The sequence below is a fragment of the Penicillium verrucosum genome, assembly GCF_028828655.1.
Source record: "Penicillium verrucosum strain IBT 35672 chromosome Unknown utg000001l_segment0_segment0, whole genome shotgun sequence".
In the NCBI taxonomy this organism is placed as follows: Eukaryota; Fungi; Ascomycota; class Eurotiomycetes; order Eurotiales; family Aspergillaceae; genus Penicillium; species Penicillium verrucosum.
This window is the reverse complement of record NW_026643210.1, coordinates 7,218,900-7,241,621: the sequence shown is the minus strand read 5'-3', so window position 1 is coordinate 7,241,621 and position 22,722 is coordinate 7,218,900. Positions and strand designations below refer to the sequence as shown.

Sequence of the window (22,722 nt, the reverse complement as noted above, 5' to 3'; positions counted from 1 at the left end):
TTGCATTTCCGCGTTTCTTTCGTAATCATACAAGTTGAAGCCAAAAGCTTCGGTTCACCTCTTCCAACCGCAACGTCGTCGGGGAAAATAGAGCAACCCCATCCACCTATCCTGACTGTGAAACGAAACGGGAGAAAAGTGTACACTCAGGCGTAGAGGAAGGGAAATTCAAGTGGTTAAGTGAATAAAATCCTGTTCGGCCAATCTTGAGCGCAAGGTTCGTCAGTGGCAGTAGAAACCTTGCCCGGGTGCAGGGGTATTCAAAATCAAAATATGTACAGACGTTGCTGGCGGGGGATTGCTTAGCGCATTGCAAGCAGCCCGTCAGGATCAGCGATGTGACTGAAAAAGAAAGATATGGCGAGAAATTGTTCAGATAGGCACTGGGGGAAAACGACGCTTAGAACGCAAGTCAGGGTGAAGGGTCATCATCCGTACGGGGAAAAGAATGGCGGGATTGAGTTGGAAGAGTATGTTTACTCCTCCTCGCTCTCTTCCTCGGACGAATCAGACTCATCATCGCTGCTTTCGTTGCGTTCAACCGAGGCTACTGGATCGGGAGAGTGGGCGCCACCCTGGAAACGAGAAAGGTTGTTTTGGAGCATGTTGATCTGAGCTTCCTGTTCGAACTTGCTCATTGGCTTGTTCTTCTTGGGTTTGGGAGGTGCCACATTGCTGGCGGTGACATCCTCTTCCTCTTCATCATCCATGAGATTCGGCACGTGCTTCTTCACGAAGTTGAGCAACTTCAGCAGCACATCGTTAGGGAGTTCGTCGATGTCCAACTCAATTTCGGCCTCATCGGTACCCTGCGAAACATATATTAGAATTTGTTTGTGTGATAAGCGCGTGAAAATCATACCTTGAGTTGAGGAACATTGTTCTGGATGATCTGGAGGGCTTGCTGCATCTTCTTATCAGGAAGACTACTGATACCATTCGAGATGATCTGCTTCTCGCTGTAGGTGATGGCGCGGGTTTTGCCGGGTTGAGAGACCTTGCTCTTCTTGTCTCTCTTTCCAGAGCTGATCTTCTTGGAATCCTTCTTGGCAAGCTTCGTCTTGCCAACCTTCTTGGATGAAGGAGGTGTCTTCTTTTTCTTATTGGTAATAGCCTCGACCTGACGAGACATCTCGGCAATCTGCTTCTGAAGCAGGGTGAGTTTCTCGTCATCTTCTTCGCTCTCCTCTGCATCCTCGTCGCTGTCTTCATCGGAAGAATCAGTGTTCTGCTCGGGATGTGGCTCATGCGCTTCGAGGTAGTCCGACTTCTGGGTCCACTTTCCGTTGAAGATTTCTTCAGCCCGCTGGCCACAGATGTAAGTAGGGTCACCGGGGATATTGAAGCGGTAACAATTCTTGAAAATGAGGCGGACATCGTTCTCGAACTCTTTTGCATTCTCATACTGTCCAGTCTTAAGTTTGGATTGAACAGTCGACAGATCCATGGGCTTCTTGATGACGCTGTGGTATGTGGGAATGTTCAAAGCCACGGGGTCAACGGGATAATAGAAAGGCATGACCCAGCTGTAGTGCTTTTGCTTGTGCAACTCATCCAAGACCTCCTGGCAGAAGCGCAATTCCCATTGGAACTTCTTCTTCTTTGGCTTGGTAGAATACGGAAGGTCACGCTTTGGGGGATGGATGGACCGTTTTGGACGACCATCGGGGTTGGAAGAATCGCGCCGGATGACGGGAAGGCCTTCGGGTCCTAGTGCAAATGTCTGAGACTGGGGAGAAGCAGCCTTGGGCTGACTTGGTAGAGAAGTCCGAGGCTCCCGGCGAGCGGCAGACGTCTTCTCGGCGTTCTTCTTTGGCTTCCTCTCTTCCATTTCTTCGGGTTTAGGGAGATTAGTCATCTGCTTCTCGAATGTCGCCTTCAGCTTGATCCCCTCTTGAGTGACCAGGTGATCTGCACCGTTAAATACCATCGTATTATTGACCATCAGTGCAAAATCATCTGCGACGGCCTGGGGAGAAGAATATTGGTTGTTCTTGAGCTTCCTTTCCATAGTTCCTAGGTCCATCGGTTGGGTGATAATAGTGTGGTATTGCGGAATGTTCAACTTGACAGCATCCACAGGTTCCTTGTAGAAACGCGCATCGTGCATGCGCTTGAGGCTTGTAAGGCTCTTTGAAATGAACTTATGTTGCATTTTAGTGAGCCCCGGTCCACCACTAGTGCGGATTGGACCATGGGTTGCAGCAGATGGGGAGTTGAACCCAGGTGCCTGGAAGTTAATAGCCGAATCGTCACCCTCGACCTTGGTCCGCTTGGGGGCTGGTTCTTCGCTGAGATCAGCATCCCGTTGTCGGGAAATCTTGGAAGGAGATAGCGGGGCCTCTGATGCGTCCTTCATCTCCTGGTCAACGGGCTCCGGCGCGGTAAGCGCAGGTGGTGCAGCTGCAGGTGCCGGGGTAGGATGATGAGGAAGGTCGGTTTTCACGGGAGTCGACACTTTCTCAGTGGTATCGGTGGCCATCGGCTCGGGTCTGTCACTAGGGCCATCTGTGGAAGCAGGAAATGTGGGAGCGTCTACCACAGCCTGCGGGACGGACGAAACGATACTTTCAGCTGCGGGGTTGGCTGCAGCAGGAGTGGTAGATTCGTGACCCTGCGGAATACTATTCTTTTCTTCGGTCGGCTGTGACTCCGCGGGTGGCGCAGATTCCGCAGCAGATGTCTTGTTTTGAATCATTTCCTGGGGGGTCTGATGTTCAGGGGACTTGGGCGGTGAGGTGGCAACGGTTGTACCATTGGTATTCGAAGGCGCGACAGGAGTGTGGCCATTCACAGCAGGCGATTTAACCTCGGGATCCGCGGATGTGTCGCTTTTAGAATTCACTGCGACGTTTTGCGCACTGCGTACCCGTCATACCAGTCAGAGCAAGAACAGAGCTGATATGAATATGAATATGGTTCACTTACCTAGCAGGTGCGAAGTCAAGTGCAGAAGGACCAGTGGGCGATGGAGGCAATTGAGGTTTGTCCTCCTTAGTGACAGGAGGAACCTCGGGAGGCGGGGTCGCCATTGGGGTCGCGTTGGATAAGCAAAAATACAAGTTAGAGTAGAGTGAGGGAGTTGAATATGTGAGAGTTATGGCAAGGTGTTTTGAAAGCTAGTGATCAACTGAAAACACCCGTAGGATCTCTCCGCGTAACAATCTTGCCGCGTGCAAACAATCTCGAGTGAACAAACACTAGCAACAACCAAGGTCACGTAGTATGGACTCAACGGTTGATGAGGTTTGATATCAAACGTGTGGGGCGCAAATAAAACGCGACGGGCGGGAGGGGGGAAGAAGAGTGAGGTCAGAGATGATCGAGAGATAGGAAGAGTGGAGAATGCGATCGGAGACGAGGTATTTATACTGCCAAGAAGGCGGTATAAAAGCTGTCACGTGACGTAGTAGAATTGAGGCCAGGTCTAGATGACTTGGATAGACCAAGAGATATGGAGCTAAAAGTTCCCGGGATGATTGATTGCCTGAGGCAAAGATCAGACCTCGGGAATAAAAAGGGGATTATGAAAATAAAGAATATAAAAAAAAATATAAAAAATAAAAAATAAAAAATAAAATCAGAATTCGGGGATGAAGGCGGTTAAAAGGAAGAAATGACGCGAAGACGCGTTTGTTATGTTGTCGGGCGGTCAGGAGAATAAAAATAGGAGAAAACCAGGACAGAAGCAGAAAAATGGTCGGGAGGGGATGCCAGAATCCTTAAGTACAAACGGCCGCCTTGCACTCTCCTCTTACCCAGTTCCACCAGCCACACTAGTCCCGATTCTCTTGACTTTCTTACCCCTTGATTGGTTCTATACCCCTGGACCTTTTTTTCTTTTTCTTTTTTTTTTCATCTTTTCTTTTCTATTCTTTTCTTAACTTTCTCCTTTCCCCTTGTATTGATTTGAGCTTCATATTTTGATGATAGAATAAAACTCATATCCAAGTGTTTTCTTTTTTTTTTTTTTTTTTGCCTTTCTTCATCTTAGCTTTTGCTACACATATGTTATAAAATTGTCGAAGTCCAGTGGACGCATATCTCGGATGACTCAAAGCCCTAGGGTTCTGTCTACATCCGGGTTAGGCCGGACGTGATGGGGGTCTGAGTCACGTCACCACTCGAGAATTCACGTGACTATATCATGATGAGTACACGTATTGTACATCATTCCAATGTGGATAAGCAATAACATCACCTTTGGCTAGTTATGTGCATACATATTCGGCGCAAGGAATATGTTATAGAATCTTGAAACACCTATAGATGATATAGTAGGCTAGCCACTACCTGGTTCCCCGCTTAGCTTCCTGGAAATTTCCAATCAGCACTTTGCATTTACTACATCGATGGGTAGCTCGCTGCACCTCGACCCTTACAGGTTAGGCATATATACGGATGTCACATGATTCGGGACCTGGGGTATTTTGGTTCTCGAAGATCTGCCCAATGGGAGTCCATATGCTCGAAAGTATACGACATAAAAATTTTAGTGCTGGACATTTTAGATGGCTCGGGTATACATGCCTGTGAGCGCTAACTAACTAGTTAACTAGTTATAACGAGACGAGTGCTCTTATTTGGTTACTGTCCTGTTTCTCGTATATATCAAATTTGGCTTGGGTCACACAATGAACCTGGAAACTCGTTGGGATTTTAGTTTAGGTTTACAAAATAAATTCTGGGGATGGCTGCAGGAAGTACAGTATATGTTAAAATGGTCTATTAGTTATATATTTTCGCTCGGCAAAGGGATGCTAAAAGCAAAAAGTCGTGTGTTGTTATAAAAGCCTTAGAGCTAAAAACGAAAAGGGTCCCAGCGAAGGTCAAAAACAAACCACTATGAAACCTCGACTGAAATGAATTAAATAGCTAGCAGAGTTACCCCAGGACCTATGGATTGTACTCTCTCCATGTTGTACTGACATTGAAGCATCACGGGATGATATGATTAGATAAGAACAGTTGACAGTCTAAACCACTTTAGGACTAGCCCGTCAAGGCTCTACAGAACATTTTTTTTCCTGTCCAGATCAACTGCGAAACCACCAGCCTAAACCCCCATTTGTTTCCTTAGGGGCGGAAAAAAATAGAGTCTTATCGGAATCTTTGTTGTCTTTATTTGGGTTTGCTCTATTGATATTTATCTTCACACCACCATACCCTCGACTACGAGAAGGAAAAAAAAACGATAAGAAAAAAAAGTTACAGCCAAGATGGGAAAGAAGACGACTCGCCCATCCACCAAGGTCGCCTCAGCCGCCGCATCGCCGGCGTCGGGCATGACATATGCGGGCAGCAAATCGTCCATCCTGCGCGCTGCATTCTCCCCGTCAGAGTACCAATTGGCCCTGTTTGCGTCCGTTATTCAAGGCCTCGATGGACAGCACATTCGCATTCACGACACACAGACAGGACGCCTCCAGTGTGAGCATGCTCTGGGGCCGAAGGAGACAGTGACCTCTTTGGACTGGGGATACTATGGTGGCTCGGGCAAGGGCCGTGACCAGTCGAAAAAGAAGCGCAAGCGCGGCTCCGATGTCAATGGAGCTGTTGATGGCCTGGACCAGGGCGATATCGTGGTTGCATTTGGCACAAACACATCGGATATCCGCATGTACTCTCCATCCGAAGATAAGGTGGTCGGCACCTTGACCGGCGTACACGACAAAGGTATCAAGGACTTCAAGTTCACAGCCGATCGGCCCGCCCAGGAGGCTTGGAGTATCGGTGGTGACAATAAGCTTGTCCAATGGGACCTGCGCACCGGACAAAGCACCAAGTAAGTTTTTGATATTTGCTGGGCTACACCGAGCTCCTAACTAATGATATACCTATAGGACAATTCACCTCCCCGCATCATCAGTCTTCACTGCTCTCTCCCGCCCCGTTCCCTCGAACCCTCCTCTTATCTGCGCTTCCCAGACCCCGTACTTAATAGATACCGAGAAGGCCGACGAGCCGGTTCAGTTCCCTGCCATGCGCAACCCTATCCACACCGTCATTTCGTCCTCTTCCGAGTCTGCTGGAGTGGGTGCATTCCTTGCATCCGATGGTGACCGCTTTGTCAACGTCTTTGATGCCACCACCCAGAAGCTTGTTCGCAACCTTGTCGCCGACCAGGAGGTCTCGTCCATTACTCTGCAAACTGATGGTGTTGCCGCCCCGGAGAGCCAAGTGCTTGCTGCAGTCACCGCAGATGGTAGCATCGAACTCTTCACGAAGCCATTTGTTCAGCCCCAAAGTGCGCCCTCCGCCAGTGCCAAGGCCAGTCGGAAACAGATGACCCAGAAAGCAAACGCAACTCTCAAAATCACCAACACCGACTCCTCGAACGCCTGCGTTCCCGTCGCCGCCATCTCATTCCAGGGCCCTACTCTCGTGGTTGCATACACCGAAGGTGGTGTGATTCCTGTATTTGAGCGTGTTAAGTTCCTCGATGAGAATACCGATGAGCTTTCTTTCACTGGAATCAAGACTGTGGTGAAGACGAAGTCCGGCTCAGCACTTTCCTCCGTCACAACGAATGGAGTTAAGAGCTCAGGCGAGACCCGTGTCGACGAGTCTCGCATGAATGTCGAGCAGGGAAACCTGGTTGATGATGATGTAGAGATGGAGGACTCACGACAAGACGCATCTGATTCTGGTAGCGAGGAGGACTCCGATGACGAGGACAACAAGAAGTCCAAGGTTTCCACTGAGAAGAAGACGAAGCCCACTAAGCAAGTCGCAGCGACTGAGGACGTTGAGATGCAGAATGCATCCGATTCCGAGGAGGAGGAAGAAGAAGAAGAGGGCGCAGAGCCATCATTCGGAGAACTCCTGCGCGCAAACGCAGGCCAGGAAGTCGACGTCGAGGCCGAGCTTGACGACGACGTTCTCCTGGGTGCATTGGTGCCCGGCAAGCCCCAGGCCGCAGTGCAACAGATTCCCACCGGTGTTTCTCTTGCTACTGTCCTCACGCAGTCGCTCAAGACCAACGATAGCAGCATGCTTGAATCTTGTTTCCACACTGGTGACACCTCCATCATCCGCACTACCATCCAGCGTCTCGACTCCTCTCTGGCCGCGACCCTGCTTCAAAAACTCGCTGAGCGCCTCGCCTCCCGACCTGGTCGCTACGGCCACCTTCTCGTCTGGGTACAGTGGACCTGCGTTGCTCACGGTGGTGCCCTGGCCGGCCACCCCGATCTCCTGAAGCGCATGACTTCCCTCTACAAGGTCATGGACCAGCGCTCTGCCAGCCTGCCATCCCTTCTGCTCCTCAAGGGCAAGCTCGACATGCTTGATGCTCAATTGGGACTGCGGCAATCAATCCGCGGTGGCGATGAGGGTATGGACAGCGAGGACGAGGATAATGTCATCTACGTCGAGGGTCAGGACGATCTCGAGGACAGTGAGACCGAGGCCAAGACGCCGCGGAAGTCAATACGCGACCAGGCGTACGATGAGGATGAGTCAATGATGAACGGCGTCGATGAGTCTGAAGATGACGAGGATGATGGAAGTGACGATGAAGATGATGACGAAGAGCCCATTTTGGACATTGAGGCTGCTGAGTCTGTCGGTTCTTCCGATGCCGAGGAATCGCTCGAGGAGAACGAGGATGAGAACGATGATGAGGATAGTGATGGCTCCATGGTTGACTTCATTGCTGACACGGAGGATGACGAGTCTGACAATGCTGCTCAACAGCAGCCCCCGCCATCAAAGAAGAGTAAGTCTTCTGCTTCTGTCGGCAAGAAGAGCAAGGGCGGCAGGAAATAAGCGTGTCTCTTTTTGAAGTTGTATGAATTAGAGATGGGAGAAGGGGAGGTAACGGTCTATAAAAGAACATATTTTTATTTTTCGATGCATCCGACCGGGTCTGCATTTCATTTTTTTCTTTGTTTTATCTTTTGCTTTCGATATCTTGTGCCTCTACCGAGCGCCTCTGCGTCTCTATCAATGTCTATTGAAATTCTACCTCGGGTGTCTTGATATCTCTCCTTCCGTAGCTACCGTGCAGATCCGGATGTTATTTTTAGACGTATATCAAGGCGATAAAAACACATACAGTATAAATCCTATGCACGAATTGTTTTATGCATAACCAAACATTTATACAAGTAACTCCTCCCCCCTGACAGGGACCGTTATGCAAGACCCGATGACCCGGTACCCCTTTCTCGCCGAGGGGGATCAGCACGGATGTGGTCCGATCCTGCGAGGGATAGGTAGTGAAGTGACCCAATGCACTGACATCAGCCGTATCGAGAGCCAGAATGGCTCCATTCTTGCCGCCTTGAATCCAGGCCTCGGTTGTCGAGTTAGGGAGCGTAATATGCGCTAAGCCGGAGAGGAAGACCACCCATCTATACATATTGTATAAGTGTGGACTCTATGGAAACAACATTGGAAACCCCAAAGAAACATGCATAAAGAACAACTCATCCAGAACAGATGACTCTGAAATAGCAAAATGCATGTGTAAAAAAAAGAAAGAAAAAAGAAAGAAAAGGAGAATATCACTTACTGCAAAGCAGGCGCATTATGTCTACCGCCATCAAACCCAGCCCGTAGTACTGTAAACGACGCGTTTCCACCGGTACTCCCTAAATTCAGCGTGGCGGTCCCGACTTGGCCGGGTTGATCGGATGTTTCGAATCCTGGCTGGAGAGCCCAGCACTCTAAGGTGGAGCGATTGTGGCGCGCGCCGATGACGGTTATGTTGAGGGTGGAGCCGAGGGAGGTATCGGGGGATTGGGCGAGGGTTGCGGAAGGGAGGATGAATTGGATGAGGGTTTGAAGGCGCATTTTGAGGGAATTGGAGTGGATTGTGTGACGGATAGGTAATTAGGAGGAAAGAAGATATAATAAAGAAAAAATTGAAGAGCTGAGATACGTTTTGGGGAGCTGAAGAGAGGTGGAGTGAGATCGGCGTTCTATTACATCGCCTATATACTTCTTGTAATAGGCTACCAGCGCATTAATGTCGAGGTCAATGTATTTGGTTTCATATTATTATTTGAAATGTAAGATTCTAGGTCCAATTAGAGGGTTTGTTATATTGTAATATATATAATATCTGCTATAGTTACCTGTTATGTTATGCGTTGAACGTTGAATCTCTTTTCCACTCGACAGCAGTATATATATATATATATCACATCTAGTCATGAACCTGCCTAAGAGAGTCTACATTGGACCTCCCATACACAGTCCAATCCCGCAGGCTTAGTGCGCTTTGGATATGGACTGATTTTAGACTCTGAAGATGAATGCTCGATTGTACTATAGAAAACAAAAACACAAGAATTGAATTCCTCAGAACAAAGAATGATAAACTTACCCAAGTTCCCTCGCTGTAGCACTAAACTAATAAAAATATAAGCCTTTAAGGATAGTGAGAGTACCTAGTACCCAGACCCAAGAAGACAAAGAATACTAACGAATGACTTCACCACCAGTCTTCTCAATGCCCTCCAGGCCCTCGAGAATGTCGCTTCCACCGAACAGTCCACAAGCAGAGGTAGTACTTGTCCTTTTTCCAGTCCAGACCTCATGGAACTTCACAGTTTGATCACTAGACGCGACAATAATGCATCCCTCCTCCCTTGTTCGTGTGCACCACATTCCACCTTCTTTCTCCTTGGGGGCGACCATCCGAGCACCGATCTTGCGGCTACTGACCTTGCGGCCCCGGGTCGCGGCTCCTCGCTCTGTGGACCGACTCCGGCTTGACGAGGGTGAAGATGACTGAGTGCCCGATCTATTAGAGTGTACACCCGAGCAACAAGGGACTTTCCCTGGATATCGTACTGCCCACAATGCTCTTCCGCAGTCGAAGTTGCTGATTCGAGTCTCAGGGCCGTCCCAGGTGGTTCCATAGGGCCCCCCAGGGAACGACGGCCACCTGTGCGCAGCTGGGCCAGGCAAATACAGCGATTCGAAATGGGTGATCTGGCTGTGCATAACCGAAAGTAGCAGCGATCTCACGTCGAGTTTCGCTCCATATCAGACTTGTCACCTGCGCAAAGACATTGATCGTTGCGAGACACGCTCCGCTCCGGGTGTGATAGAAGTGTATCGCTCTGTCGTTAGTACCTCCCCCCGTCGCGAGCAGGGATGAATGCCATGGCGCAAATGCAATTGCTTTGACAGCAGCGGAGTGCATCAGACGGTGCTTCTGACGACCGTGTGGGACTAGAATCGTTCGCCCACCACCCGAAATTAGAGTGCCGGCATGGTTTAAAAGCGCGGCTGTGGTCGGAGGCTTAATCGGCGCAGCAAGCCATGATGGGAGAGCAGGCCGTCTAAGAGACAGTTGTCTTCTTGCGGTGCCCAGTTCAATGTATGGAAATACACCGAGACTAAAGCTACTGGGGGAATCCGGGGGCATAATGGGTGGGGCCGTATACTTCAAATGCTGGGGTGGAACAATCTCGGCCAGTTTGAAGAGAAGGCAGGCATTGTCATTACCGCCCGTGGCAAGGTACTTCTCATCGGGTGACCAGGCCAGTCCACAGATTTGTTGAGTGTGTGCACATATCTTGGCAAGAAGCGTCATGGACCCATTCCATTTCCACTTAGCTTGGTCTTCTTGGTCAGACCACTCGACCGAATAGTACCAGATATTCCCAAAGTCATCGCCGACAACAATCTCCTCCACATCGACTAACACATGCATGAACCGCTCTGAAAATCGCCGTGATGTTTTGGGCTTAAATGCCACGCATGTAAGGGTACTGGGATGACTGATTTCAAACCGGGCTTGCTTCTCGAATGTGCTCCATAGAGACAATTGACCAGATCGCCGGGCCACTGCAAGAATGCTTCGCCCGCCATCCTCAGAAGAAAATGACAGGGAAGTCACATAATTTGAGGGGTGCAGATCCGGAAAGGGGGGATAATCCACTCCATGGCCTTCAGACCAGAGATATACTTGATGAGCCAGGCCCACAGCCAGTATCCCAGATGTCGTTGAGTATGCAAGAGTGCTGCAGTAGAAATCATCCCGAAGGAAGGGAGCATCAAGGATTCGAAAAGGCTTCGGTGGAACAACCTCTTTTCTGGCAGGAGATGTGGGCCCTGGAGACAACCTGGGTTAGTTGATGCCCCGGAGAAGGCTGTGGATACTGCCAGGCCAGTCTCACAATTTCCAAAAGTTGGATTGAAATATCATATATATATTTATCTGTAAATGGTAAATTTATTCCAAAAGTAGGGTCAGGGAGTGGCTGTTGCAAACTACGGTTGCACTTACAATGCTCTTTTTCAACTTTCTTCCAAGCACTGTCCTTCCACTCAAACGGAGAGAGGCGCTCAAAGTCAGGGGATGCTGGATTGAGGGGAGCATCCAGATACCGCAGACAAGTAGTACCGAGCTGTCTGGTCGTTGGGTCAATTCCCAAGGCAAGCGCAAGCCTTGACTCATGGATTTCTTGTTCACTGTATTTGGGTCTTTTGGGTAAGAACCGAGCCACGAAATTTGGGGCAGTTGATGACCCATTGGTCGACCTGAGCGGCGTGTCATCAGGGGCTGCAGTAAGGGAACTACCGAGGACTGCAGAAGCCCCACCCACGTTCCAAACTGCACCAGAGCTGACCTGTCTCAAAGATTCATGGGCGGTGTTGTTGCCTGTGATATTGCCTTCGGCAACTAGACGAGGCCGTTGATGTGGGATCTGCTGGAGTCGAGTTGACTGCCGGGGCCTGTTGGCAACATAAGCCCTATGCGGGATTGAGGGCAGAAATGGATCATCCCAAGGAGGAAGTCGTCGAAATAGTCTCTCCTGAGGCGAAAGGCGCTGTGGATGCTTGGCCACACGAAAGGTTGTTGATGTTGGTTCCACGAAGTCTCTCTTTGGGATGAATCTATTAGGCGACATCGGACTTTGGAAGGAACTTCTTGCTGCTGCTGTATTCCCATTGTTCCTGACTCTGCTGCGACCTCTTTTGGGTGATGACACCCGATTTTCTTTGGAACGAGGGACGGGTGTCAGAACAGGTTGAGGGTTGGGCTTTGACAATGATTGAGAAGTAGGTGTTTCAAAGAATGGCAAATTGATGGTTGCGAATTCAGTCAGTTGGACAGGTCCATTGTCCTTGGAAGACTCGGATCGAGAGTGTGAAGTCAAAGGATGTTTGTGACTTCCTGTAGAGGTTTCCTCGAAGGAGTGACGTTGCATATCTATCATTGTTTTTGGATGCAGGTCGATAAGCTGTATATGAGTAATGGCCTAGATCTAAAAAAAGGAATGTATAAGGAGGCCTCTCTTTGAAGGCATAGCGGCGAGACGAGAAAGACGATGAAGCAGAGACAAGTCCCAAATGTAGAAAGAGTGCGGATCACGTGAAGTTATAGTTACAACCTTGGAAATGCCGAGAAGGTTACGTAAGTTACTCCACCGCCTCATGCACCAATGAGATAATTCTAGTTGGCGGGCATCTGATCAACACGAAGCAACCTACCTAGGTAACGCATTTTACATATTTCTTATTGTCAAACAAAAACTGAAAATGCCCAGTGTGAGATTAACTTCCCATGAATATACCGTTCTGGGGCTGACGATTGCGATAGCATGGTGTGCCACGGTATAAACCAGTTGAGAAGTCCGCCGAGGCACGACAGCAAGAGCTGCAGAAGATAGAAAATTACAAGGATCTCGAGCGTTTGGTATCTAAAAAGGTTGGTCATCTTATAGATCTTACGTACAAACCTAGCCTAACACATAACAGGTGGCTGAGCATGAGTATACAGTCGAGACATTGAAGAAGATCTCGGAGTTGCTGTCTAGCAATCCAGAATACTACACAGCCTGGAACTACCGCCGACAGGCACTGCAGTATCAATTCTCCCAAGCAGGGGGTCGGATGATGAGACTGCTGCACATTCAATCACCGAGTTAATCATAAATGATTTACATTTTCTGATTCCCCTTCTCCGGAGCTTCCCTAAGTGCTACTGGATCTGGAACTATCGTTTGTGGCTGTTGGATGAAGCTCGCCGTCTACTACCCCTTCCCGAGGCCCGGCAAATCTGGCAGCAAGAACTTGCCCTTGTGGGCAAAATGTTGACTCTCGATAGCCGGAATTTCCACGGGTGGGGTTATCGACGCTTCGTGGTCGAGACCTTGAAGGAGCTTGGTACTGCTGAAGAAGCAACAAGCATGACTCAGAAGGAATTGGAATACGCCAAGAAGATGATTGGCGCCAATCTTTCCAACTTCTCCGCGTGGCATTACCGGACAAAGCTTATCCAATCCCTTTTGGATGAGCAATCTGCCAGTGATGAGGATCGGAGAAGAATGTTGGATGATGGTTGGTCTAACCTGTCTTATCGGTGTCTGCCTTATGCTAATCTGGAGGGGTTTTTTAGAACTATCTCTCATTCATCAAGCATTTATTGATCCTTATGATCAGTCACTTTGGTTCTATCACCAAAATTTGATGAATGTGTTCGACCCGTCGATGGCCGAACGAACTCTAGCTCCCAATTTGAGCTCCTCCGACCGGCTAGAGTACATTAGAAATGAGATTGAAGAGGTCCAAGAGATGCTGGATGGGGCTGAAGACTGCAAATACATCTACCAGGCATTAATTGAGTGCACCCTTCTCGCATCCAAAGTGGAAGGCCGCCTGTCTTCTGAGGATCGCGACCAGATCCTGAGCTGGCTCTCCGAATTGAAGAAGCTGGATCCATTGCGACGAGAAAGATGGCTTGATTTTGAGAAGACTCTGTGAAGTAAATAGTTTCATAAACTATCTATGCATATCAGTTGGACTATTTGTTTACCCCTTTGCTCACTATATAGTTAGTGCCACATTTAAGACATTGAATTCCTAGAGAAGCCAAAATACCATGTTAAGACATTCTTATTAAATCTATATGCATGAAGATAGACTAATTATAATCCTCTGAACATAATATACAAAACATACAACATACAACATACAACGTACAACGTACATCGTAGAATATGCAAATGCATTCCCAACGTCTCCGACCTCTCGGTTCCGCCCTGGGGCGCCAATCAGCGGCGAGTGTACCTGGCCATTCGACTTGAAACTCATCAAATCCCGTCAATTCCTTCCTCATTCCATCTTGTTTTTCACTTTTTTTTGTTTTCGCAGATTCCACTCCCTTGTAATTCTTGTCTTTTAGCTCTTTTGAGCCCTTGCTTTCTTGCGATCCTATGGGGTGTTTGATCTTCTGATTGTTGTGAGGTCATCGAAACAGATATGGCCGACATGTCTATGCCTAAACACAGTCCTGAATACGAAGTGGTAAGTGGTTAAGACTCGGATATTTCCAATCTCCCAGTTTCCCTTGACACGAGCTTATCGCCATCTGAAAAAGGAGTCTTTTGACGACGCCCTTGAAACACCTGAAATCCAGGAGAACAACAACCTCAACGTCACCATCCCCAAGTCCACTTCCACCCGATCGTTGACCGACAGTCCTCCAATTGGCTCACTTATGTCTCCGGAATCGACGGAAAAACCTCCGTTCCCTTCTGAATCGCAGGACGAGAAGAAGACCGACACCGTCGATGAGCAGGACAAGGATGGCGAGGGGCAAGATGGACAGAATAACAAGAAAAATAAGAAGAACAAGAGAAAGGGGAAGAAACAGGGCGAAGGAACGGATACCAACGATGAAAATAACTATGACACCAACGACGAGGTGAGCACCGCGACCGATGAGCCCACCCAGGGTGACAAGCCGGAGCAAGGGTCCGATGTTACGCAGACAGAAATAGAGAAGGACGAAGAAGATCGCGATCAGAGTCCACTCCAGAAGTCGCCTCTACTCACATCCCACCGTTTATCAACATCATCCTCACTCGACGAGGTGAACCTGATGAACAACAAGGAAGACGAGCCGACGAACAAGCCACAGGGCACAGGGGACAAGCCAGAGCCGCCTCCATTACCTCCCAAGGATGATCCCGCCCCTCCGGCAAGCGCAGGGCTGATGGGTCTGTCGGGTAGTCTGCCCTCAGTCCCATGGGCGGCTCCTCCAGTGAACAAGAATCCACCTGTTCCCCAGCCAGCCCCTCCTAGAAAGTCCAGTGGCCCCTTTGCGTGGTTCTCTCGAAGCTCAACCTCGACCACTGCGAAGGACGTCAAATCCCCACCCCACTCTGCCAGCCGACGCAATACTGCCACCTCCGTGTCGACCCTCGGCAGCAATCTAGACCAAATTGCTCGTGATGGCGATGACGTCTCGAGCGTTGGCTCAAAGAAGCCGAGACGAAATAGCTTGAAGGATCAGTTCAAAATGCTGCGTCTGCGCGAGGAGAGCCATGCGCCAGAGGTCGACCAGACGAGCGCGCGATCGGGCCAGGCCAGCACCAGCCAGTCTGGGACTAGCCCCAATATCATCCCGGAGGAAGGAGAGGAAGGCATCTTGGTAGCATCAGGAGCCATTTCACCTTCGACGATTGTCGCTCCTGGGAGAACAGGTTCTGTGGCTGATGCTTCAACCCCGGTGGATTGGGAGATGTGGCAGCACCTGGTGAACAATGGGCCCCAGGCCTTGGCAAGCTCAGAGGAACTGAATGCTGCCATCAAACGAGGTATCCCTCAGACGATCCGAGGAGTGATTTGGCAAATCTTGGCAGATTGCCAGACTGCTGAGATGGAGGACACCTATCGAGAACTCGTGGCGCGTGGTACAGCACAAGACAAAGATGGACGAACAATAAATGGCACTGAAAGCACGTCCTCGCGCTCCTCAGTCCGCTCCCACCACTCTGGTTCCGTATCACGGTCTAGCAGTGCTGCCCCCAGTCCATCTTACGAAGGAGATACAGATAAGTTGTCCAAGGAAAATGCCTCAAATGAGGCCGAACGTCTGAAGAAAGCAAAGACAGACGCCGTTGCGCTGCAAAAATTGGAGAAGGTGATCAGGCGAGACCTGGGTGCTCGCACTAGCTACGCGAAATACTTTGTTTCCCAGGGCAGCCAAGAAGGTCTCTTTGGGTTGTGCAAGGCATATGCCTTGTATGATACGGGAGTTGGATACGCGCAAGGTATGAACTTTATTGCTATGCCATTGCTGTTCAACGTGAGTATACCCTTGATCAAGCTGACTGAGCTCATTGGCTAACGTTTTTTATTTTTCGCAGATGGACGAGGTCGATGCTTTCGCCATGATGGTCAAGTTGATGAACAAATACTCTCTACGAGATATGTTCATTCAGGATATGCCCGGGCTTCACCGTAGTCTATACCAATTCGAACGACTTCTAGAAGACCTAGAACCCGCTCTCTACTGCCATCTCCGGCGCCGTGGAGTTCCCCCTCAGCTCTACGCCACCCAGTGGTTCTTGACACTGTTCGCTTACCGTTTCCCGCTACAACTGGTCCTTCGCATCTACGACCTGATCTTCGAAGAAGGACTAGAGACTACCATCCTCAAATTCGGCGTTGCGATCATGAAACGAAATGCAGACGCGCTACTTGAAATGAAAGACATGAGTGTGCTCACTACTTTCTTGAAAGAGCGTTTGTTCGACGCGTACATTGACAAGCAGCCATCCACTTCATCGATCCTGGAGTCAGGCTTCTTCGGAAGCTCCGGTGCCTCCGATAAGGAGATCTACCGATCCGACATCATGGTGCAGGACGCTTGCGCCATTCCCCTCACGTCCGAGATGCTTGCCACGTACACCGCCGAGTGGGAGGAAAAGACTCGAACCGAGAAAGAGCGTGAAGTAGAGGTGGAACACCTGCGGCACACCGTGAGCACGCAGGGCGCGCGTGTCCGACTTCTCGAGGAACGTGCCGAAGCATCAGACAAAGAGCATGTGCAATTGGCCTCCGAGTTAGTTCATGTCAAGGTTGAGAATGAGGAGCTGCGCGACCTCAAAGAGGCTTTGGAACTCCAGGTCAGCGAACTCAAGAACGTGGTCGACAAGCAGCCGGCCGAAGTCGAGGAGAAGCTTCGCCTAGAAATGGAACGGATCATGAAGCGGAACATCGAGGTGCAAAACGAGAACCGTGCGATGGAGGAATCAATGTCCGACATGGAGAAGGAGTTGGTTGCCACGAAAATGAAGTGGGCAGAGGTACGATATCTCCTTCAATACTCAGCGTGAGACGTTTAGACTGACGAACTCGAACAGATTTCCGAAAACCACGAGAACCTCCGCCAGAAATGGAGCGACCTCCGTCGTGCCCTTGACTGATCACATTATTGTTTCTATTACGTCTCGATTCCGGATAGCAGTATCCGGTTCTGTATATTTGGAAATTTGGAAATTTGGAATGCGCAGAGGAGATAGCGAGGATCTGCGATCACGTCCTATTCTGCGCATTCTATCCTGCGCATTCTATCCTGCGCATTTGCACCATGTTTATGGGTTCGGGTCATTTTGCTTTTGTCGTGATTTCCCTCCCCGTGTCTGCTTCCCCCCGTTTTGAGCCAGTATTATGATTTGCGCCCCTCCCCACCCTCACCTTTACGACCTTCTCTAAGCTCCTAGCATGCCATTTTTGGAAGGCATCGGTGTTTTGCTACCTGTTGAATTATATTTGCTTTAGTGTGTATGTCTATCTCCGATCCTCGGGCAGGGCGTACTAGACGTATGCCATGTACATCATCAATGGAACTTGTTCACCTTATTATCTAGCTTCTGCATGTGCTAGCTCTCTACCTTAGCTCTATACTCTCTTTATACGAAAATCAAACATGCCCAAAAACCCAATATCTCTAGATTTTAAGATTCTTTACAAAATATTCTCATAAAAAGTCGTCAACACATCCTCCTTAACAGGCCCAGCACAAGCCTTGAGAGCCTTATGCGCCTCACACTCGCTATCATAGTACTTCATATCGTCCATCGAAGCAAACGTCGTCTTAACCGACAAGTTGTACCCCTTATTGCGAGGATCGGGGATCGAAGCACCAACAGCAGCAGCGACGATATAGGGCTTGCCGTCCTAAAAAAAAGAAAAAACAACACCCGTTAATAACCGCTCAATTGCGTTTCGTTTCATTCCGACAATCCCTGTCATTTCCCCTTCCGCTCTCTTCCGAATCGCTAGGTAGTACATGGATGTACGTAGCCGAACGACACGGACTGCACAGGAATAGGATTGTGGATTGTGAAATGTACAGAAGAGACAATAGTTACTCACTTTTGTAGCGGTCTTCGCGAGGACCTTGTACTGCTCCAGTACGCGGGCGAGATCCGCCTCGTTGGGGATCTTGAAGAGGGTGATTCGCTCGATAGGGGCCATTGTTTTGAGTATGTGGTGGGTTAGGAGTCTGGGAATTGGATACTGGGGGTACGGGGAGGTCTTTATATGGATTTATATAGCGGGGTTAATTAAGGTGGGGATAATATGATACCTAGTTAGGTATTGTCCCTGATACTTCCGTCGGGATTCGGAGGAGAGCCGTTGATTTGTGATTTGGTGGCTTAATTCGTGGTTTTTCTTGAGTTGGTTAGTGTTGGCCTTGGTTGTATTCTATATGTGCTATATGTGTTATATCTTCTCTATCTTCTATATCTTTCATGTCTGTCTCGTCAATTGGGACATTGGGACTGAGTTAGGGCGGAATTGGCGTTGGTTGGAGAGCGCACTATTTCCGCTCGGGTATTTGGTGTGCGGAATTGGGATATATAGTCAGTCAGGTATATATATAACTAGTCAAGGATGATGATGGGTATTCTAGGTATATTATAGTTATAGGTATCTAGGATGGATATTGAAGTACCGAGGAAACTTATTAGCTTCACTTATGATACTCCGAAGATTAACTAAACTCCCTAGATCGGATATAACATGGCGCTTCTCCCAATTCAATAATTCCACGCTCTAAGATCCCCAAAGCAACCACTAATGGTCACAGGTTCCCACGGAGAGCCTGCTCCCTTTCAAAAGCCTGGAACAAACTCTTGAAATTCCCAGCCCCAAACCCATCAAACGAATTCCGCTGAATGACCTCTATAAACACCGTCGGTCTATCCCCGACATGCTTGGAGAAGATCTGAAGCAGGTATCCACGCTCGTCAAAATCAACCAAGATATTCAGCCGCTCGAGCACGTCTATATCCGCTCCAAGTGTCCAGGACACTTGTGTCAGGCGTTTCCGCAGATCCGCATAGTATGTAGCTGGTACGCTGAGGAACTGGACACCGCGCGCTTGGAGCCCCGTTACGGCAGCGACGATGTCATATGTCCGGAAGGCTATATGCTGCACTCCGGCTCCGTGGTAATAGTCGACGAATCTGCGGGGGTTAGAGGGGTTGGTATGTAGGGGGAGTAGAGGACACGGAAGACAAGAACAAAAGAACAAAAGAATAGAGACAGATTACATACTCCTCAATCTGTGATTTCTTCTTGCCGGCTGCGGGCTCATTCATAGGCATTTTGATGGTTTCATTTGGCGAAGCGATGACAATTGATCGCATCGCGGAGTACTCGCTGCACATGTCTTTATCGTCGACTGTCCAGTAGCGATGGAAGTCGAGGCATTCCTCATAACTAAGGCTCCTTTGTTAGAGCGATAGTTCCAACAAGAACGACATGGATTCTACTCACTATTGGACAATGCTGTCCACTCCTCCCCACGACTGATTCCCGACACAATGATCAATCTCAAGAAGATTGATGGGTGGGAGAAGCTGTGTGATCGGGTCTTCACTATCGAGCAATCGATATCCCGGCAAGAAGGGAGCGCTCGCCGAATACTGTTCACGATTCACCAAAGAATGTACAGTATCCCCGTACGTCCCAACAGTTGCAGAGACGATCCACCCATGTCCCTCGACAGCAACCGTCCGCGGCTCGGTGATGGCGCGAGCACCGTTACCTACAGCCCGCTTCCATACAGCTTGCATATCGCCCGCAATCCGGAATGCGACGTCCTTCACCCCGTCACCATGTACGGTCAAGTGCTTATGGATCTCAGCCAGCGTCGTCCGCTCATAATTCGAAGCCTTGCGCAAGAGACCGTCTTCTGAGCTTTCGTTCGGCGGGCCGCAAACTGGCCCCGTGAGAACGAAAGTAGCGCCGCTGTTGGCCACAACATAGCTCACGAGATAAGGCGAGCCGGTTTCCGGGCCGCGGTATGCAATGGGGCGGAAGCCCATGCGAGTGATCCAATACGAGGCGGCTTGTTTGGGGTTGCCGACATACCAATGGATGTGATCGAAGCCGACATATTCGGGCCCCATCTTCGCAGGGAAGATATCTTCATTTTCAGGGACGGTCATGGTTGGTGCTGTTGATCGTGGCTGCGCTGGTATCGGTGTAGGTGTGAACCGAGACGCATGTCCTCCCTCCGTCAGCCCTTGGCGTTGGTATAAGTTGCGGTCAGGTTATTTTATGAGTGATTTTGAAGACAGCTAGGTCGGGGTTGAGGAGAAAAATAGAATACTGGTGAGGGGATCCCTGTCCAGACGTGTCACATTTGAAGCCCACATCTCCGGATCAATAGAGAGATGGCTATCTAATATAAACATATGAGGCAATGCTGAAGTCATTCATTCGTTCAAGCATGCTGTCTGTGCCGGCTGGTCTGATGGCCTCCTTCGGTGAACCTTGGGAGGTTCAAATTCGGGCCTGTATACCTGCAGGAGTCGAATTGATGTTTCCGCACACCACGAGGTCAATGCTGTGGAGAAAAGCCGCTGTTCTCCGTAGCAAAGCGAGAGGCCATGTTCAGTTGGGCTGGCCATGCATGTCACAACATTTCATCCAAGTCCTCCAAGTCCTGCGGTGTACACAATAGATGCCATCTCCAGAAGATCCCACCTCGTTAGTTTGTTCCATTCCAATGCAAAAAAGTAAAACCTTCAAGCCAACCCAATCAAACATTGGTCACGGGTTCCGGCCGACTCTTGAAGAAGATTTTATAGCGCACGATCTCCACAACCTCCAGTTCCTCGCCCTCCGACGGCTGACGTTTCCGTAGTACAGCAATTGGCCGCGGCAGTTTCTTAACTTCCCCAGTCATCCGCTGATACCGGCCGACATACATGTAAGCGCGCTTCATCCATTTTGTGTCGTCTGGGTTGTGGACCGAGTAGTCTGGAAACATGAGTTTTCCAATCGGAGTTTCGAAGGTGGCAGCCGGATTATCCGTAGATGTAGAGTAGTCTAAGTCATCTTCTTCGTTCCCTGAGGGGACATTAATTGTGCCCTGGAGCTCGAGAAGGGCTAGGCCCGAGGGTGTTTGAAGGAGTGTTGGAAGGGGATTGTTCGGAGTTGAGGCAGTTGTAGTCGCCTTTGCCGGAGTTGAGCAGTGTGGTTGTAGCTTTATGGAGGGCATGATGGAGTGTGCTGTTCAATTGGAGTTGAAGGAAGGAAAACGCGAACGCGGCACGCGTTGAGTATTTCCCCACATTTTTCTTATCGCGAGAAATGGCCGTGGCAATTAATTATTGGAATTACAAGCACATACTATATTTTATTTTATTTTATGAGTTGTAGAATTGGTGGGATTAGGAATATGTACATGGCTTTAGATGCACGTATTCTCAGTAGTCCACTATGGTTGTCCTGTCTCACGCAAAGTATACCTGGGTAGTCAAGACTTGGTCTAAAACCGGTGTCCAGAACCAAGCCAAGCGTTAAAACATTGTAAAGGTAACAGTGGTTGCAGATTTGCTACACGGTTAGGGCTTGAGCGTGGCTGGTGGACAGGAGCTCTGGCGTAATAGAAGAGTTCTCTCAAGCCCATGGTCCAGGTTCGTACTTGTATCGTAAGAATGTGATAGATGGCCTTTGCAAGAGAACAGCTTTCGTGCCCTCGCAAAGAGCAGAGAATAGGTAGCTTGCTTGACCCTGCAACATAGCTCCGAGGCAGAAAGTGGTGACAACACAGCACGAGTTCAAGATGAGAACGTAAAGCTCGATACTTCAATGCCTGGGCGAACTACCACACAACTCTCAAAAGCAAGATTCCGACACTGAAGCGCCCGTGATATTTTGCCTTCTTTCTGCATATCGATATGTTAGCTAAGGTCTTTTAATTGCCAGACTCAACATTGAGACCACATACTAATAGTTCAAGGGTGTTTGCTCAATTGCAAAGAACAAATGGGCACAATGCACAATGCACAATGCACAATGAGCCAGAAACATAACTCTCAAGAAGTGCTACTCTTATAGCAAACATCTTCAAGGTTCTGCAGGCCCTTGATCGCCTCACCAGCCACATCTTCAGCAGTCCCTGCTGGACCCTGTAATTTGCCGTAACGGAGATCGCTCATACCACCAACAGTCGTATCAAGTTGGGCCAAAATCTCCGCAGCCTCTTGATCAATACCGGCAATTTCATGCTCGATATTAGCGCTGGCTGTCTCCATTTCAGCCAGCAGACTAGCCACCGAATGATAATCTCCCGGCGAAGAAGTAGGTGGCTGACCGAACAGATGAAGGTCCACGTCCAACTCGCGCTGCTCTTCAGAACTTGAAGCTTCGACTCCAGTGGCTAGAATGGCTTTTCGGAGCTCTGCTCTCTGCCTTTCACCTTGCTTGATCTCGTTGTCGATGCTTTCATTAACTCGGTCCATGTCCTGTTCTCGGACCTGTTGCAGTTCCCGATACAAAGTCCTGATGTGTGGATGAGCCCTCAGGCGTTTTGGGAAGAGCTCTGTGAACTTTTGCAGTGACATGACTGTTGGTAGCGGAGCTGGTGAGAGCAGGAAATTGCTGAGGATGGACTCCTCGGAGGGAGGCATGATGAGTGTGTAGTGTGTAGTACACACAGTACAC

At 49.3% G+C, this 22,722-nt stretch overlaps 10 protein-coding genes across 10 annotated transcripts; 3 read left to right on the top strand and 7 right to left on the bottom strand.

The window, feature by feature from the left end:
* Window positions 1-476: 476 nt before the first annotated feature.
* N7516_002683 (putative transcription regulator BDF1) lies at window positions 477-3,032 on the bottom strand (the record flags this gene model as incomplete). The annotated part of the gene is made up of 3 exons (XM_057215403.1): window positions 477-809; window positions 863-2,861; window positions 2,929-3,032. The coding sequence occupies 3 exons, from the start codon at window positions 3,030-3,032 to the stop codon at window positions 477-479; spliced, it is 2,436 nt and encodes an 811-aa protein (XP_057077286.1).
* Window positions 3,033-5,194: 2,162 nt separating this feature from the next.
* On the top strand, window positions 5,195-7,770 carry N7516_002682 (WD40 repeat domain-containing protein; the record flags this gene model as incomplete). The annotated part of the gene is made up of 2 exons (XM_057215402.1): window positions 5,195-5,785; window positions 5,844-7,770. The coding sequence occupies exons 1-2, from the start codon at window positions 5,220-5,222 to the stop codon at window positions 7,768-7,770; spliced, it is 2,493 nt and encodes an 830-aa protein (XP_057077285.1). The 5' UTR covers window positions 5,195-5,219.
* A 256-nt stretch (window positions 7,771-8,026) lies between these two features.
* N7516_002681 (uncharacterized protein) lies at window positions 8,027-8,799 on the bottom strand (the record flags this gene model as incomplete). The annotated part of the gene is made up of 2 exons (XM_057215401.1): window positions 8,027-8,357; window positions 8,519-8,799. 2 exons carry the CDS (start codon window positions 8,797-8,799, stop codon window positions 8,027-8,029), a joined length of 612 nt encoding a protein of 203 aa, XP_057077284.1.
* A 630-nt stretch (window positions 8,800-9,429) lies between these two features.
* On the bottom strand, window positions 9,430-12,182 carry N7516_002680 (WD40 repeat domain-containing protein; the record flags this gene model as incomplete). The annotated part of the gene is given in 4 exon segments (XM_057215400.1): window positions 9,430-9,754; window positions 9,769-9,908; window positions 9,926-11,073; window positions 11,249-12,182. The coding sequence occupies 4 exon segments, from the start codon at window positions 12,180-12,182 to the stop codon at window positions 9,430-9,432; spliced, it is 2,547 nt and encodes an 848-aa protein (XP_057077283.1).
* A 280-nt stretch (window positions 12,183-12,462) lies between these two features.
* N7516_002679 (Rab geranylgeranyltransferase BET4) lies at window positions 12,463-13,728 on the top strand (the record flags this gene model as incomplete). Its single annotated transcript, XM_057215399.1, has 5 exons — window positions 12,463-12,513; window positions 12,566-12,673; window positions 12,724-12,830; window positions 12,851-13,305; window positions 13,364-13,728. Exons 1-5 carry the CDS (start codon window positions 12,505-12,507, stop codon window positions 13,726-13,728), a joined length of 1,044 nt encoding a protein of 347 aa, XP_057077282.1. The 5' UTR covers window positions 12,463-12,504.
* Window positions 13,729-14,226: 498 nt separating this feature from the next.
* On the top strand, window positions 14,227-17,180 carry N7516_002678 (putative GTPase activating protein (Gyp5); the record flags this gene model as incomplete). Its single annotated transcript, XM_057215398.1, has 4 exons — window positions 14,227-14,271; window positions 14,345-16,057; window positions 16,119-17,060; window positions 17,118-17,180. The coding sequence occupies 4 exons, from the start codon at window positions 14,227-14,229 to the stop codon at window positions 17,178-17,180; spliced, it is 2,763 nt and encodes a 920-aa protein (XP_057077281.1).
* A 541-nt stretch (window positions 17,181-17,721) lies between these two features.
* Window positions 17,722-18,234, bottom strand: N7516_002677 (Dabb family protein; the record flags this gene model as incomplete). The annotated part of the gene is made up of 2 exons (XM_057215397.1): window positions 17,722-17,934; window positions 18,133-18,234. 2 exons carry the CDS (start codon window positions 18,232-18,234, stop codon window positions 17,722-17,724), a joined length of 315 nt encoding a protein of 104 aa, XP_057077280.1.
* Window positions 18,235-18,844: 610 nt separating this feature from the next.
* On the bottom strand, window positions 18,845-20,216 carry N7516_002676 (4-hydroxyphenylpyruvate dioxygenase family protein; the record flags this gene model as incomplete). Its single annotated transcript, XM_057215396.1, has 3 exons — window positions 18,845-19,229; window positions 19,321-19,485; window positions 19,543-20,216. 3 exons carry the CDS (start codon window positions 20,214-20,216, stop codon window positions 18,845-18,847), a joined length of 1,224 nt encoding a protein of 407 aa, XP_057077279.1.
* A 596-nt stretch (window positions 20,217-20,812) lies between these two features.
* N7516_002675 (Ctf8 family protein) lies at window positions 20,813-21,274 on the bottom strand (the record flags this gene model as incomplete). The annotated part of the gene is made up of 1 exon (XM_057215395.1): window positions 20,813-21,274. One exon carries the CDS (start codon window positions 21,272-21,274, stop codon window positions 20,813-20,815), a length of 462 nt encoding a protein of 153 aa, XP_057077278.1.
* Window positions 21,275-22,094: 820 nt separating this feature from the next.
* Window positions 22,095-22,688, bottom strand: N7516_002674 (Cnl2/NKP2 family protein; the record flags this gene model as incomplete). The annotated part of the gene is made up of 1 exon (XM_057215394.1): window positions 22,095-22,688. The coding sequence occupies one exon, from the start codon at window positions 22,686-22,688 to the stop codon at window positions 22,095-22,097; it is 594 nt and encodes a 197-aa protein (XP_057077277.1).
* Between the last annotated feature and the right edge of the window lie 34 nt (window positions 22,689-22,722).